We start from the raw sequence: 16,138 nt of genomic DNA, 5'->3' as shown, positions 1-16,138 counted from the left end.
GTGCAATATTCAAAATTGATAACTCCTAAGTTCAAGATTCCTCATAAGTTTCATTTTGAGGTTATCAGGACCTAATATACCTTTAAGATTTTGAGGCTTGCTCAAGCCTGATAAACTTAAATTCCATACTGTGACTTAAGTTTTAATACAAGCTTAAGCTTTTATTTAAGTATTAAACTGTGTTGTGATAATGTATTCAGAACTACCAGCAAAACCTTTCAAATTCCTCAAACAGTTAAAGAAGATCCAAATTCCAAAGTTCTTTTTGAAAAGAATCAGAATCATGAATCAATATACTCTCCATTTTTTCTCTGCCTTAGATCAAGGCCATTTTCCAGTAAAGAAGCTATCAAGGGAGTATGGTACAGAATCATAGAATCATTAAGGTTGGAAGACGCCTTCAAGAACATCTGGTCCAACCATCACCCTACTACAAATGTCACCCACTAAACTGTAGTGCTGAGTGAACACTTTAATCAACACTGTTATGAGACATATCTGCCATCCAGGGTACATTATGTTTTGCTTATGTGGACAAAAAGATTCATGTCTATATGAATATGAATATTTGTACATTTTGAATAGTTTTAAAACTTACAACTATCTTAATTCACAAAGGTTGAGAATTGACCATAATTCTTTCCTGTTTCTCTGTTTGACTTAGGGATTTTTTCTGGAGTCAAATGTTTCATCACAACAGAAAGTTATGTGAAAACAGTAGCTGATTTGGCTATTAAATTATGTTCTGGTGTTATTAGCTGCTTTATGGAGAGACAAAATGATTACAAAGGGCTTGATTTTTTTCCCTTCCAACAATGAAGTGGAAGTGACTTTGCTTCTAGTAAGGATTAATCTTTCAAAAAGCATGCTTACAGAAAAATAATTACATTGACATAAGAATGAAATGAAATTATTATGAAATTATTATTGCACTTTTTTTTTCCCCACTACTTAACTGCCTATGCACTAACTTCCTGGTGCAGATACGATGTCAGTGAACTGTGTAGATGAAATCCAAAGCTAGTGACATGCAAATATATATATATATACATGTATATATACATATATATATAATGCATATATATATATATATGATTTCATATTTTACACAAAGTTGGTGTTTGAAATCTCATCTGTAAGATCTCTGCCTACAGAGAAAAGTTTTTTGTTTTGTTTTGTTTTTGTTTTGTTTTGTTTTTGTTTTTGTTTTTTTCCTCTCTTACAATTCCTGGTTGTGTTCTGTGGAAAGAAAGGTTTTCCATTCTAAGACTAATGCCTTAGTGAATTAAATCTGGTTTGTTGCTTTACCTGTGTGCTTGGTTCTTAAGGTTTAATGCTCCCGCTTGATGCAGCTCTTCAAGCTGTTTTCTATTTCCAAAGTACAGGGCAAGATCTGTAGCAATGATGGCTTTCCGGATAATCTCAAGGACTTGCTCATATTCACTGGAGCTCAGATTGGAGAAGACATTGTGCCCTTCCAGCTATGAAAAAGTAAAAAACCAATAAAAAGCACAAGCTCTAATTCTGAGATGATTTCAGTCATTACTTCACCAGACAGGTTACAACAGTTCTACAACCCAATGACAATTTTTGTTGCAAATTCAGATGCTGACAGCCTGAAATTCCCATTTTTATCATTGTTTTTTAAATGCTGTCATGAAACCTATGACTAAACCACTGATTTGCTTTGGGGATTGCTCCCTCTGTAGCCTGAAGGTATTAATAGAGAAAAATGATAGCTTTTTCTGCTGTGATTTATAAGCACTACATGTACTGCACTTCCAGACACCATTAGCTTGGGAACTTGTGATTTAATCCTGATCCAGAGTATTGCACTGCCAAGCTGGTAAATCGAATGTCTGATTCACTCTGAAGAACAATTTTTGATATTGCATAATAAGTAATACAGAAGAAAAAACATCCAGTTTAAAATCCTAAAAGATTTTAGTATGACGGTGTTACCAATGACATATGCCTGCAATTGCTTCATTTATTGATGCAATATTCTCTTTAGAAATAAAGTTAATTTCAGTATGTTAATGTATAAAAATATTTAGGGGAAAAAAAAAAACACTGCTTTGTTGAACCATAAATTGACTGACTGATAAACTAAAGACAATGTCTTCCACTATGGAGGCTCTGGCAACATGTCACTTTCATCCCTTTTCTGTTTCCACTATGTACGACTGCACTTTTAACTGACAATATCCATGCACTGTGATCACTCCTAAAGCTGTAACACATTTCAAGTCAACACTGTTTGCTGTCTCTAAGCTTTTGAAAGCAACTTGTCAAAAGTCTTCCTACTGTTGAAAGGAAACAGAGAAAAATAAGAAAGAATGAACCAGCCATGTCAAGGTGTGGACATTCAAAAATAGAAAATATTATTAAAATATAACAAATTCAGATGTGTTTTGACATTTAATTGGCATTTGGGCTGAAGCTCATCAAAAGTTTCCCTGACTTTTGTCAAGCATTTACATAATTTTTTCAAAATAATTCCTCTATGGTACAAATAGGTTTGGTTTCTCTCACCATCCAGAACATAAATGTCATTTCCCAACATTTTTACTTGGAGAAGAAGATTTATTGTGAATAATGAATAGAAAATACAATCTGTCTGTCTCAATGCTCCTTTGACAGCCTCCTAAGCTGTAGTACATGATGTTAAAAAGGAAGCTCAGAACATTTTAACCCATCATCAACACTTTGGAACCAGGAAATTGCTGCTATTTATTTATTTTCATGATTTGAGGTTTTCGGAACTCTGTACTCCCCAACCTTGTTGCATAACATGCTATTCACCCTACTACTTAAATTATACTAGATTTGGAGGTGTGACTTCTAGGCTTTAGAAGTTGCAATAAGAGGAAGACTGTTGTGACAAGTCTACATTCTACTAGGACCAAAAAAAAAAAAAAAAAAAAAAAAAGACTCCATTAAGTACCAATAGAAGCTGCTGGCTCTGAGCGTGTCACATAGACTTCTGAGAACTACATACAAAGTACACAACGTACAGCTCCTAAGATTTTATTCTTTCTCCACTGAGCTAGAACTAGTGAACAGAACCTTCTGTAAGTATGGCATACAACAGAATTACAAGTGGACAACCAAAGCACCTATAAAGTTTCGAACAGTGAAAAATCCTACATGTTATTAACATAAAATTAAAAGTCATTGAGATAACTCATAAAGGGTTGGATTTTTATTTTTTTTTTCCATAATAGTCCTGGAAATATACAGAAAGACTTGATTCAATTGAAAAAAGACCAAGTTGAAAAGGCTGTTCTCATCTGCCTTTGCTGCTAAATATCACTTATTGGCACCTGGATAGTCAGTGTCTGAATCCACTCTGTAGCCCTGACCATTTATCCACCTTTCCTCACTTATGTATGACTGTGACAGCCAAGGCTAACAGGTAGCAGGGAAGCAAAAGGGTTCCCCACCCTCTTAGCAAATGGAACTTTCATCAATTGCACTATTTCTGCAGGAAAAATGCATAATGGTTATTAAAGAATGAATGAAGTCTGCTTCACATAGCCATAGAGTGCAAAGAAGCATTACTGACTGAGGAACTTGCTCACTGTGCACAAACTCACATGAAGAATGAATACTAAAAATCTAATGCCATACCACCACCACTGAAGGATTCAATTACACCCTCCCACATGGAGGAATATTCAGAGATTAAGCTTCCATTCTCTGATGAAATGTGTATGATACATAAAACCATAATATCACAAGATGTGCTTCTGAATACAATACAGAATATGTATGTTTCCTAAAAGGTAATTAGGCATTTAAGAAAAGAAATATCTTCCCCCTGAAAGACCAGAAAAAAAGAAAAGTTAACAATGAATTAGTGGCACACTAGTATGGCAAGGCTATGCATCAGGTGTGTGCACAGTAAATTAAAACCAGCGAGCACAAGTATATCATGAACTGGCAGCTGTTTCACTGGTGAGAGTTCTCAGTCTTCTAACTGAAGATGAACAAATTTTTCAGTGATGAGAAAATATTTGTGTGTCAGCAACACACTTTGATTTCCCAAAATATATTTGCATGCTTTCCTCTACTTTTCTGGTAATTAAACATACAGACAATTTACCTTGTAGTAGGAACTATCACAGAATATTACCTTACTCATTTTATTCCAATTGCTGAAGAACAAAAAAAAAAAAAAAAGTGTGATAACATAATGAAACAAGCTGAAACTTTTCATGCGTGCAAAATTAACATTTGCTCCCATGTAAAGAATTTATGCATACTTCATGCCACACATTTAATGTTCATGGAATTTATTACAGCAGGTTTTCATGCTTCTCATACAGACTTTTGACAGTTCTTTAGTTTTTGTTAAAAAATTCAGGATAGTTGAAGACTTTGTTGAAGCACATTTTACTGAAAATATGTAACTAAATGAGAAACTGATTTTTCATTTTCAAAGTTCTTGTTCCATAGCGTTGTAGAAGAAATCCTTATTGATCCAGAAACTGACAATTCAAAGGAAGACTATAAGTATAGACCTTCAAATGCACTGTATTTCTATAACATCAAGATTTTGGGAGAGCTATGTTTTGTGCTATTATTGAATGCTTGGGTTGCTAATATTGAATGCTTGGGAGCTAGGTTTGCTGTAATAAATCAAGGCAAATACTTCTTCCACACTTCTAGATGAGCACTACAGTCCAGAAATAAAAATAAGCATGCTTCAGAAAATCTACTGGCTAATGATGTGATTCCTGTTTCCAACAACAGACTCCAGTGCACAGAAGATACAATTACAATAATCCTACCTGCAGGATGGACACAGTCTGCGAGAAGTGGTGCTGTTCCATAGTTGATGTGGAATAGAGAGCAGCTAGAGGGTGATCAAATTTCTGAAGATAGCTGTTGCTGTAACCTCTGTGATCCAGGTCATGACATAGGCATGCAACTAAAAGACCTTTTCGCTATTAAAAAGTGAGAGAGAGAGAGAGAGAGAGAGAGAGAGAGAGAGAGATAAACAAGTAAGATGTATTTCCCTATGCCCCTAGATGTCACTCTCTTCCCAAAATACTGTAATTGTTGCACTAGAATTACACTGTCTTCAAAAAGTACACAGAATCCTTTGTGCTACGTATCAGATCTAGCAGACATAAGCTTTTCTGTCTTGTCCCGTAAGCTTAATTCTCCTCTTGCATCCTTTACAGCCTGCATTTTTTCCAGTATTACAGCTTTCATCAGCCTCTCTCCTTGTCCCAGATAGTTCTCTTTGTCTAGCTCATCCCAGTCTATACTTCTCTGGAAGTCATTCTTATCTGTTCTTCAGAATTCCAGTGCCTAATTCCAGTGCTTTTCACCATGAACCCACCTTCCCTGCTTGGATCCTGACTCTTTGACCACTCCTACCTATTGGATCTGTTTGTCTCTAGATCACAGTCCCTTTTACAATGTTTCATACTTCTCGCCCCATCTCTAAATCTAGATTCAAGGCACCATTCCTCACCTGAGACCAGCCCATCCTAGTTTCCCAAATTTTCCCCTTTAGTAGCTTCCTGTACTCTTGCTGTATACTTCTCCAGTCTCAAGAGAGGAGACTGCCAAAAGGAGCTGAAAGGGGTAAGGCATTTGAATAGGTGGAGGCTGGCTGGAGCTTGTCAGTCTCTTGGCTAAGAGGCTGTTCCCTTGTCTCTTAACAGCTGCCTCTTTTGCTCCCCCAGTCCCTCTCACTCAATTGTCAAGAATCATAGAATCTTTTAGGCTGGAAATGATCCCTCAAGACCATCAAGTCTAATCATCAACCTAACACTAAGAAGTCCACCACTAATCCATGTCCCTAAGCGTCACATCCATATGGCTCTTCTGTACTTCTGAGGATGGGAACTCTAACACTACCCAGGGCAGCCTGTTCTGATGCCTAACCACCCTTTCCATGAAAGATGGGGTTTACTACTTGGTTAGCACTGAAAGTTATGAAACCTTTAAGTATTCCCTGAGGGTGCAAATGCACACATTTTTGTTGTTAAAGAAACATTGATTTTTTTCAAATACGGATAACTTTGCCAACTTCCAGTACTTGCCTGGTAAATGCCACTTTCCTATTTCAGTGCCAATTTTCAAGTCCCTGCTTTAAAGCAGAATACACTAGACATTTTCATATGAAAGACCACCAAATTTTATTTTACTCTCATACACTGCACAAGAACCTGGTTTCTCCTAGCATGCTTATCGAAAAGAATCAAACAATTATGGCTGAAATTTCCCCAAATGAATCTGCCAGATTAAGTCAGGAAACTTGGAAAATTACAACTCAAATGGCTAGTATTTGGCAACGTTATTAGCAACTGAAAACAGGTTCTCCTAGTTGGAAGTTTCAGGTAGCATTAATAAGACAGCACTCCCAGAGTACCTGCAGTAATTCAGAAGAAAAACATGTGGCTGATCTTCACAGTGTGTGTTATATAGAATTTAACCATTCTAATCATTCCATTTTATTATCAAAAATTCCACAGCGATCTACTGAAAGTATATTTTTTCTGAGTTTTCTAAGTCCTTGCAGTTATCTTAAAAATACTTAAACACATGCTAAGTAAACTGTTGTATAATAAAAGTTATATTTTAAGTTATATAACATATTTGGACAACTATTTTCCTTCCGTCCTTCCTACTGCTCTGCTTTACTCACATATGTCAACCAGCTCTGCAACACCAAGACTTTCTCCATAGTCCTCATAGTCAGGACCTCCCAGATCTCACAGGGCCTGAGATTCAGGGTGTTTCCTTTCCCTCAGCACACATCTGACAGTTAATTGAGTAATTAAAACAAAGATTGTGGTTGTGAGTGGGCAGGAAGAACCTTAAAATGCAGACACGGACTTATAGCAAATCTGCTAGCATTTCTTCAGTGTTACGAAAAAAATATGAAGGAAACAATGAAGTTAAGGAGTCTGAAGAATTCTTTTTTCTCAAGCTCCCTACTCATATATATACTCTCTGCCCAAGCTGACAGTAAAACCTCAGCATAAAGAAAGCACTTATGGTTGGTACCTCTAATGAAGTCTAGTAACTGATACGAATCATCTCACCTACCTCCAGGTCAGTGAAAAGCCCCTGGTTGTTCTGAAGTATGGCATACATGCAATGTGCAACTGTAACTGCATGCTTCCAGTTGTGGTAGGGCACACGGCGATAGTTCTTCTTTACAGACATAGTAAATCGGCATAGCTTTTCAAGTTCAAAGCTAGAAAATAATGAATTTGGTGAGAAATAAAAATAGAAAAAAAAAATAACCAACAGAGGAGTGAACATGACTCATTGCTTATGAGAGTCATTCAAGTTTTGGCAAGGACAAAAGAGTGTGAATACTTGACAATATTTGTAGTTTAATTTGTAAATTTCTGAAACGTAAACCGAACTACCCAGCTCATGCAACACAATTACATAACGTTATCTGCTTCCAAAAGCTTCAAGTGCTGTTTCTTTAAATTATTATCTATTCAACCTGTGAAATAGTGAAAACCTATATCTAATTAACAATTTGAAAATATAATTTTATCAAAACATAAAATTAGGGAGGTTTATGCAAACGTTGAAGAAATAATCCTGTTTAAAGTGAAATCTCAGTTAAATACCAAATGCAAAAATTGTTTTGATTCAAAAATGTTGAGATGCTCCATAATGACATTATGAAAAACATATATATATATATACATACATACATACATATATATATATATATCACTCTTTCTATATATATAGTTTGTTGTTTTTTTTTCCATTTGGCCAAACGAACAGAAATTCATATTTCAGTGTTTCTGCATTTTTCATCAAGATAAATCATTGTTAGGTAATTGCTTTTACAGGATTTTTTTTAATCTTCTTGATATTATTATATGCAAAGTGAATCTATTTTCAAAAGTATTTTTACTAAGGTAATGTTAAAAAGTAGTTAGAAAGTCATTGTTATGTTTGGCTTATGTGCTCATTAAGAATGTTTTTGAGACACTTTGTATCCTCCAGTATTAGAGTTCTACACAACCTTTGAAAGGAAAGAAATCTTTTTGTTTGCAGATGGGAAATTCAGGCATAGACTAGGTATCAGGTAAAATTTTCTAAAGTAATTAGAAGGCTGCCAGGGTGAAAAAGAACTACTATGCCCAGAAGTGAACAGAAGCTAGCAGAGTCCCAGCTCACTAACTTTCTCTAACTTTCTCCGTCATGAAAAGATCAGTTTTCCTTTATTTTCTCTTTTTTTTTTTTTTTTTTTTTCCTGTTTGACTTTTTCCATGTTTTTATCATGTCTCGCAAGGCTCATGGAAGCTTTAATGGAAGCATTAATGTCCTAGCTGCAAGTCCTTGTTTTGGAGGGTTGAGAAGATCTGTACTTTCAGAAACTAAATATAAGTCTGTCAGTCCTCCTTTTCAAATATTTTTCTCACTTTTATTTCTTTAACTTTGTATGTGAGACTTGAGACATTTGAAAAATGTGAAATGGATATCAATTCTTTCCCATTAATTCTTACACCTTGGCAAAGTGAACTAAAAAAAAAAAAAAAAAAGGCAAAACAAAACAAAAAACAGTAGAAAATTTGAACCCAAATCCTGAAGCCACAGCCATTCTTTCAGGAATGGAAACAACCTAATTACACTGAGAAGTAGAGAACTGCATTTAATATAATCATCCAATTCACAATATGGAAGAGGAGAAGAGAAAGACCTTCAGATTTGACTATATTCAGGCTTTGAGGGCATGGAGATTCATCTAGTTATTAAGATGAAGCTGACACCAATAAATTTTTCCCAAATGTTTCTTCTTCCATTTTGCCAGGAGACGCTTCCCCTTTCATTCACTCATCTGTGGATTTTTCCACAATTCAGAGCAGTTCCTTTCTCTCAGCAATGGAAGCATACTTAGCCAAGACACTACTGATCTTGGTAATGGATGCTGAGAGAAAGGACAATAAATGAAATGACATTTCATTCCAAAATCACTCATTTACATACTTAATGCACAATGATCATAGAATCAAATAATGGTTTGGGTTGGAAGCAACCTTAGAAATCACCTAATTCCAACTTGCCTGCCATGGACAGGGACACCTCCCACCAGACCAGGTTGTTCAAAGCCCCATCCAACCTGACCTCAAACACTTCCAGTGATGGGACATCCACAGCTTCTCTAAGCAACCTGTTCCAGTGCCTCAACACCATCGGGTAAAGAGTTTCTTACTCATATCTAACCTAAATCTTCCCCTCTTTTAGTTTAATACCATTCCTTCTTGTCCTATCACTACACTCCCTGACAAAGAGTTCATCCCCAGCTTTTCTGTAGCCCCCTTTACGTACTGGCAGGCCCCTGTAAGGTCTCCCAGAGCCTTCTCTTCTCTGGGCTGAAAAACCCCAACCCTCTCAGCCTGTCTTCAGAGGAGAGGTGCACTATCCTTTTAAGCATCTCCCTGGCCCTCCTCTGGACTTGTTCTAATACATCCATGCCTTTCTTCTGCTGGGAACCCCAGAGCTGAACATAGTGCTCTAGGTGGAGTCTCATGAGAGCAGAATAGAGGAGGGAGAATCCCCTCCTTTCACCTATTGGCCTGGCTTCTTTTGATGCTGATAACAAATCTATTTTGCAAGATAAGGTCCAACCTGGAATTATTTTAACTGTTTATTATAATTAATTTAAACAGCTATATATTCTACAAATCAGTAGTTATGGACCATCTCTCTTTATTTGTGTGTAAAAAAGAAGAAAGAAAGTGCCTCCAATATCTTCATGACCTTCTGACTCAGAAACAATTTCAACTCAGAACCAAGCTGTACGTCTATGTATTATGTTGGAAGAACAACTTGAATAATAACTTGTTTGGACAGTATCATGAGTTCTTTCATATCCATGAGGAGACGCCTGTGAGGCTGAGGACACCTGAGTTGTCCAGTCTGGAGAAAAGGAGGCTTATTGCTCTATGCAGCTTCCTGAGGAAGGGAAGTGCAGAAAGGTGCCAGTCTCTGCTCCCCAGTTACTGGTGACAGGAAGAGCACAAAGCTTTACCAGGAGAGGTTTAGACTGGACATGTGGAAAAATTTCTTCACTGCACAAACACTGGAAGAGGCTTCCTAGTGAGGTAGTTGATGCCTAGTCAGTGTTCAAGAGATGTTTGGACAATGCCTTAATCATATTTTAACTTCTGATTATCCCTGAAGTGGTCGGGCAGTTGGACTTGATGATCTTTGTAGGTCCCTTCCAACCAAACAATTCTAATCTAATCTGTCCCTAAATTTTATGAACCGAAGACCAAGAAGCTAGGACAAGAAACTCAGCCTGCTTTTGACAGCCTTGTACAGACCATACATAATAAATAAACTCCAAAGAAAATATGACTGTGCATTAGGAAATAATTACCTTAATATTTCCTAATAAACAAATGCATAAACAATGGAATTAAAGCAATAAATCATGTAGTTCATACCAGGCTGTCCCACAAGACTGGTGAACCATGTAGACAAAAATGGCAGGCCAGACATCCTCATAGGGGCTGATGTCAAAGTGGTATCTAAGAAGAAAGTTTCAGATTGGTAAGAAAAAACACTCTTTCTTAAGAAAGTGAGTATGACTAGATAATGTATATCTGACAGCATGCACTTGTTTCTGAAAATACACAGAGTATATCTACCTGACTTTACAGGGTATATCTTCCTTCAATGTAGATTAATATTTTTCTAGTAAGGTCAAGGCAACTATGATGGTTAGCCTTTGGCTTTGTTTAATTAATAGAAGCATAAACCTTCATTTAAGAATCCATTGTTTAATAATGTAAAACAATCTGTGTTCACTCCTAAAATTTACTTTTCTCCCAAGAATTGTAAGGATGGTGTGTCTAATAATACCTTTACTATCTTTTTTCCAAAAAATTTCTGTCATGAATTTGGTGAGACTTGCTTTAATTTCGATATAGCAAAAGTCACCTTTTACTGGCTAATAGAAATTAAACACAAACTTCAAAAATCAAACATTTTTTTTTACGACTGCATTTTTTATGTTTCATTAGCTAAGGACTTCCCCTCTCTCAGTATCAACATTTAGGCCTAATGCTAGGTACTTGCTCAGCAGAACTGTTTGTCCTTTGATTATTAATTAACCCTTTTCTCTGCACCTGCTGTGCTGCAAGTCTTCTATTTACTTTCCACTGAACCCAGCTAAACCCTTGCTCATGTATGTGATGTACTGAACAGCACAGCAGATGCAAGAGAGCTGAAGGTAGCTGAATTGCTTGAAAAATGGTTAAATGTATTCAGAGTTCTCAAACTAAAGGATGTTAATATAATTTAGAATAAAACCTGTCATCTTTACAAGTAAAAGTCATTTTGGTGAGGAGGTGGGTTATGTAATATCATCTAACAAAGCATAAGAAATTGTGTTGCAAAGAATAAGCTTCTGTTAGGGTGTAATCCTGCTGGCTGCTAATACTCCAGCTTTCAAGCAAATCACTTCAGCATGTAATGAACTTTAACCGAAAGAAGTCTCTGTTAAGCATATGCTTGCATGCTTTCTCAGTCACGGCTGCAGTGTATAACACTTGACAGGAGCGAGCTCTAGAGATCAGGTTAATGAAAACAGTTTAGATTTTGTGACTCAAAACTGTGGAGTTTTGATTTTAGGCACCTGGTCACTACAGCAGAATTTATTATCCTGGGTCAGAAATGGTGACTTAAAAACTGAGGTGAGTCCCAATGTCAGTACTGAGGGGGGAATACAAATCAAACAGATAAAGGCACATCTTCAGCACATGGAAGACCCATGAGATCTGATAGCAACTGAATTATTTCAGAGAAAGTCTTAGATTATTCAGATATTGCAGACTAAGGAATGGAAAGTCCTCCAAATTTTGGGCTGTAACTTTAAACCTTAGCACATGGGACTCATAACACTGAATTATCTTCAGAGGTTTAGAGTTCTGTATCCATTTTTCCCTCCTTTGAGAAACACAGAGGCAAAAAACACAAAGGCAAAAACAAAAACAGGGAGGAGCTGAATCTTTTATTCTAAAACATATAAATGGGGATGACGGCCTGCATTTGATCTTAACTACTCATGTAACAACTCAGCCTCCTTTCTGGGTCTGAGCTGGTGGTGACTTAGGAGCACTGGAAAGTAAATTCAGCTCTGCAGTCCTTAGATATAAATTAATACTTACTGCAACTACTGTAGATATGCATGCCTATGGAAAATGCTACCAATCTAGGTAGGTATTATTTTACATCTTTGATATATACAGTTTGCTCATAGGTCATAAAGTTTAAATAGGTATAAGATTGCAAGAGATAAACATATATGATATTGGGATAGTTCTATAATGAAAGTGCTTCCTACAAAACCCTCAGCTATACTGAGGGAACAACAATAATATATTTCACAATCAGATATCAGTTGTAACTGTTGCTATATTGAAAATACACTTACAGTTCAATTTCTTTATAAATATGTGGAGGCAGTGTACAGTGCATTAGGTTTTGCCACTCTTCTGCTGTACAAACACTGTGGTAGGATAATTTCTCCATTGTTACACGGTAAATACACTCTGAATGGCGAATTCTGTGGTACATCTGAAAAAGCAAAGTCATTCATTAATGTGACATTTTAATCAAGTGAAAACACCATTTATTTCCTGTATTCAAGCACATATTCTTAAACTACACATTTGAAAAAAAAAAAAAAAAAAAAAAAAGTTAATGATTTTGGCTGCCCAACTTTACACATCAGAAAAAATAATAGGAAATTTGGAACTTCTGAAAAAAATGGGTGTTCAATCACATTATTCAGCACCTACTCTCTCACAGATACAAATCTAAGGCTTGTCTGACTTTCCACTGTGTCTAAACTCTTCTAAGAAAAAGAATTAAAGTTCAGAAATTAAAAATAGAGCTTAAATTGTGGTGACAGAAATAAAACTGATGGTGGGGCACAATTCATATTTAGTGTCACTACATAAATTCAACTATTAATTGGTACAAATAACTGCAACTTATGTACAGTAAAAAGCACAAGAGGTGTTTTTCATACCTACATTACTATGCAGTAACAGTGAAAAATTAATACATTTAATTACTCAATGGTTCAAACAGCCATTGTGGACATGGCATGTTTTGTACACAAGTGAGGACAGAACAAAAGTAAAGGAAAATTCAGGAGCAGCATGCCCTGAATAATAAGGTTCACCATTTAAAATGAGTAAATTCACACACAATGGACTGACTGTATAGGTCCAAGTTTCATTTATATGCAGGCCTCTTTACTTGTCTTGAATCGTGTGGAACACGTTTAAATAAGTGTAGATAAAATTTACTGCATCATAATACTGACAGTATGATGTAAAACAGCTTAATGTAAATCACCAGCTTTAACTGACATGGTATCTTACCTCCCATGAATATGACACATTTCTTCAGCATTGCATTTTTATTGCATTTTTGTACTTACATAGTAATGACCATTAAATTGTTTGCACTTTCTACATGAATAGTAATGTTAGAGAAAATAAAGAGTTTAAACACAAAAATAGTATCCACTCTTGGAAGCGTGGGTAATTATGACAATAACACAGTATATAAATGTATAAATATTTTTTAATATTTAGAATGGAGAGAATGCATATAATCTCCATCCCCCTGATAAATTTTTAAAACATGTGATCTGAATTTATAAAATTAAATAAGAATAATATTTTATTATTTTTAATGAAATATTAAAATTATTTTATAATATTAAATAAGAATAATATATTCTAATGGAAAAGACTAGACAGTTATAATTCACATTTCAGTTTGTTCTCTCAATTTAGCTACATAAAACGGGTGCATCCAGAGTACAATTATTTCAGAAAGCATCAAACAAATCCCTACTTATCTATTAAAACACAACTATTCAGTAAAGAATTCAGTGATTCTTCAATGATTCTGTTTCCTTATTAATTCAATGGAACAGATTTATGGATTTTAGTAATCTGGAAAATCTAACAGTAGATTAAGATTCTAAATTTTAAGACTGTAACAGTTTACAAAACTGTAGATAAAACTTACATTAGCACAGTGTAAGGCTAAAGCACAAAAGACTGCAAACATTTTAAAGTTGTTCTCATCAGTTTTAGAGAAGGCACTTCCACTTATTTTGTTCACCATTTGCACAACGCCTATTACACTTCCTCGGCTCACAATAGGCATGCACAGGATATTTCTGGTTGTGTAGCCTGTATAGAGGTCTACTTCTCTGGAGAGCCAAACAAGAGAAAAAAAAGAGAGAGAGAGAGAGAGAGAGAGAGAATATTATTAATTAGTATCTATTCCTTGTTCCCTAGAAATGTTGGTGTACAATACAGCAAATAGTTTTAAGGTAGATGTAATTAGTACCTGCATGAAGTTCACCTCTAAAGTTCTCACATATTTTCATCTACAGTGTCAGAGTTAGAAAGAACTTTTAAATTCTTTAATCTCCATTTGCAAGACAGAGAATAAGTATTTCCTCAACTGTATAGATGGAATATTCAAAAAACTGAATATGTTTAAGTATTACCCATGACTTTGTTAGGAAAAATATATATATACACTTATTTATTTTTTCTCCCCTAAAACCATTCAGATTCCAGGATTGCTAATATAGAAAATCAGCAAGAGTTTACCTAACTGGCAGAATTCCATAAAAGGAAATCAACAAATTTTTTCTCCTGATACTTATGTTAGATAAAAAAAAAAAAAAAAATACTTTTTTTTTTTATTTTAATATCTTAAAAATACCTCCAATGGCAAAAACATTTAAAGGGATATCTATAGGCTTAATCAGAGTATCGCAACTCCATATATGCATCCTAATGTGAAACTTAAGTAGGAAGTTTTAAGTACACTGAGTTAGGTTTACTGAGCTATCTGTTTTACCCTTATGAATAACATGCTACCTGTTAAAGCGTGGATCTGCATAGGCATCAGGGATGTTAAGGACTTCCCCCGTTCTTGCCACTTGACCAGCTATTCCTTTTTCTATAGAAAATCTGCAGAAAATAAAAAACATGTGTTAGCCACAATATGAACTATTTGGAAAAGCGTTTTTCCACTGGAGTCTGTCTTGAGCACGGTAATGGATATTTGTTCCCAATCAGCGTCATTTTGATGCTTTCAGGAGAAAAATCTTACAAGACAACAACTAGTAGTAAATGATAAAATAAAAGGCAAGTATTTAAATAGATACTTTCTGAAAACATTTTATATAACTATAGAGTTGAAAACAAAGGATGCCATAGTATGACATTTTAGTGACAAAAAATTCAATGTCTTCAATAATGCGGGAGGTTATGTCTAAAAACATGACTTTTGTACAAAACCTGACTTGAGTTTACCTTCACAAGCTGTCAATTTTATCGTTGCTTTTACATATTCACTGGTTATTCAAAGGGCAGGTGGATTTCATAAAAGTAAAGTTTGGAAGAAGACCAGTGGAAATGTCAAAACTAATCGTCATGTGCATTTGCTATGTACACTTCAGAATAACTATCGTGTTTCATCTCATGACGTTCAAACAATACCGTGATACTAACCGTACCACTTAATTACCACCATAAAATTAAACACAGCAAATATATTCCAGAGTTGAATCAGAAAATTTAAAAGTCTGTATTGCTAAGAAATAATTTTCAATTCCTCGACATAGAACAGTTATGGTATACAAGCACAAAACATTTTGTGGGGGAAAAAAAGCCACATGGAACTCTTTTAAATCTAAGCATACCTCCTGCCCCTGCTGAAGCTGGTGACAAAGCTGACAGGATTTCACCCTGTACACCTGTATTAGTTTCTCCTGCTGTTTCTTATGATATGAACATTACACCAACTCAGACCCTTTGCTGATGAGTGACTCAATGTCACTTTCTTACAGATAATTAGGTTATACTTTTCTCTCAGTATACATCACCCTTGAAATGGCTCATACTCTTGTAACTCAGTCAACGTTTCAATAATTTTCATGCAGAAAAGACAAAGATATAAGCAAGAAAAGCAATTATCAAGGAGTATGAAAGTGTATGTTAAAACAGGCCACCTTCCTACTGTACACCGCCTCACTGCTTGTCAGTATGTAAATTGCACTAATTTTTGACTCCTTCCACTTGCACTCATA

General features: G+C 35.4%; 1 protein-coding gene across 5 annotated transcripts in view; it reads right to left on the bottom strand.

The window, feature by feature from the left end:
- PDE10A (phosphodiesterase 10A) overlaps positions 1-16,138 on the bottom strand; it is a 368,649-nt gene that overhangs the window by 18,402 nt on the left and 334,109 nt on the right. For all 5 annotated transcript variants that reach the window (XM_084513731.1, XM_084513733.1, XM_084513734.1 and 2 more), the window contains 7 exons: positions 14,925-15,017; positions 14,056-14,242; positions 12,440-12,582; positions 10,449-10,532; positions 7,072-7,222; positions 4,797-4,952; positions 1,309-1,481 (listed from right to left, as the gene is read on the bottom strand). In XM_084513731.1, the coding sequence (XP_084369857.1) occupies positions 1,309-1,481; positions 4,797-4,952; positions 7,072-7,222; positions 10,449-10,532; positions 12,440-12,582; positions 14,056-14,242; positions 14,925-15,017 (987 nt within the window). The remainder of the gene's footprint in view (positions 1-1,308; positions 1,482-4,796; positions 4,953-7,071; positions 7,223-10,448; positions 10,533-12,439; positions 12,583-14,055; positions 14,243-14,924; positions 15,018-16,138) is intronic.

Source organism: Aythya ferina (assembly GCF_964211825.1).
Source record: "Aythya ferina genome assembly, chromosome: 3".
In the NCBI taxonomy this organism is placed as follows: Eukaryota; Metazoa; Chordata; class Aves; order Anseriformes; family Anatidae; genus Aythya; species Aythya ferina.
This window is presented reverse-complemented; position numbering and strand designations above follow the sequence as displayed.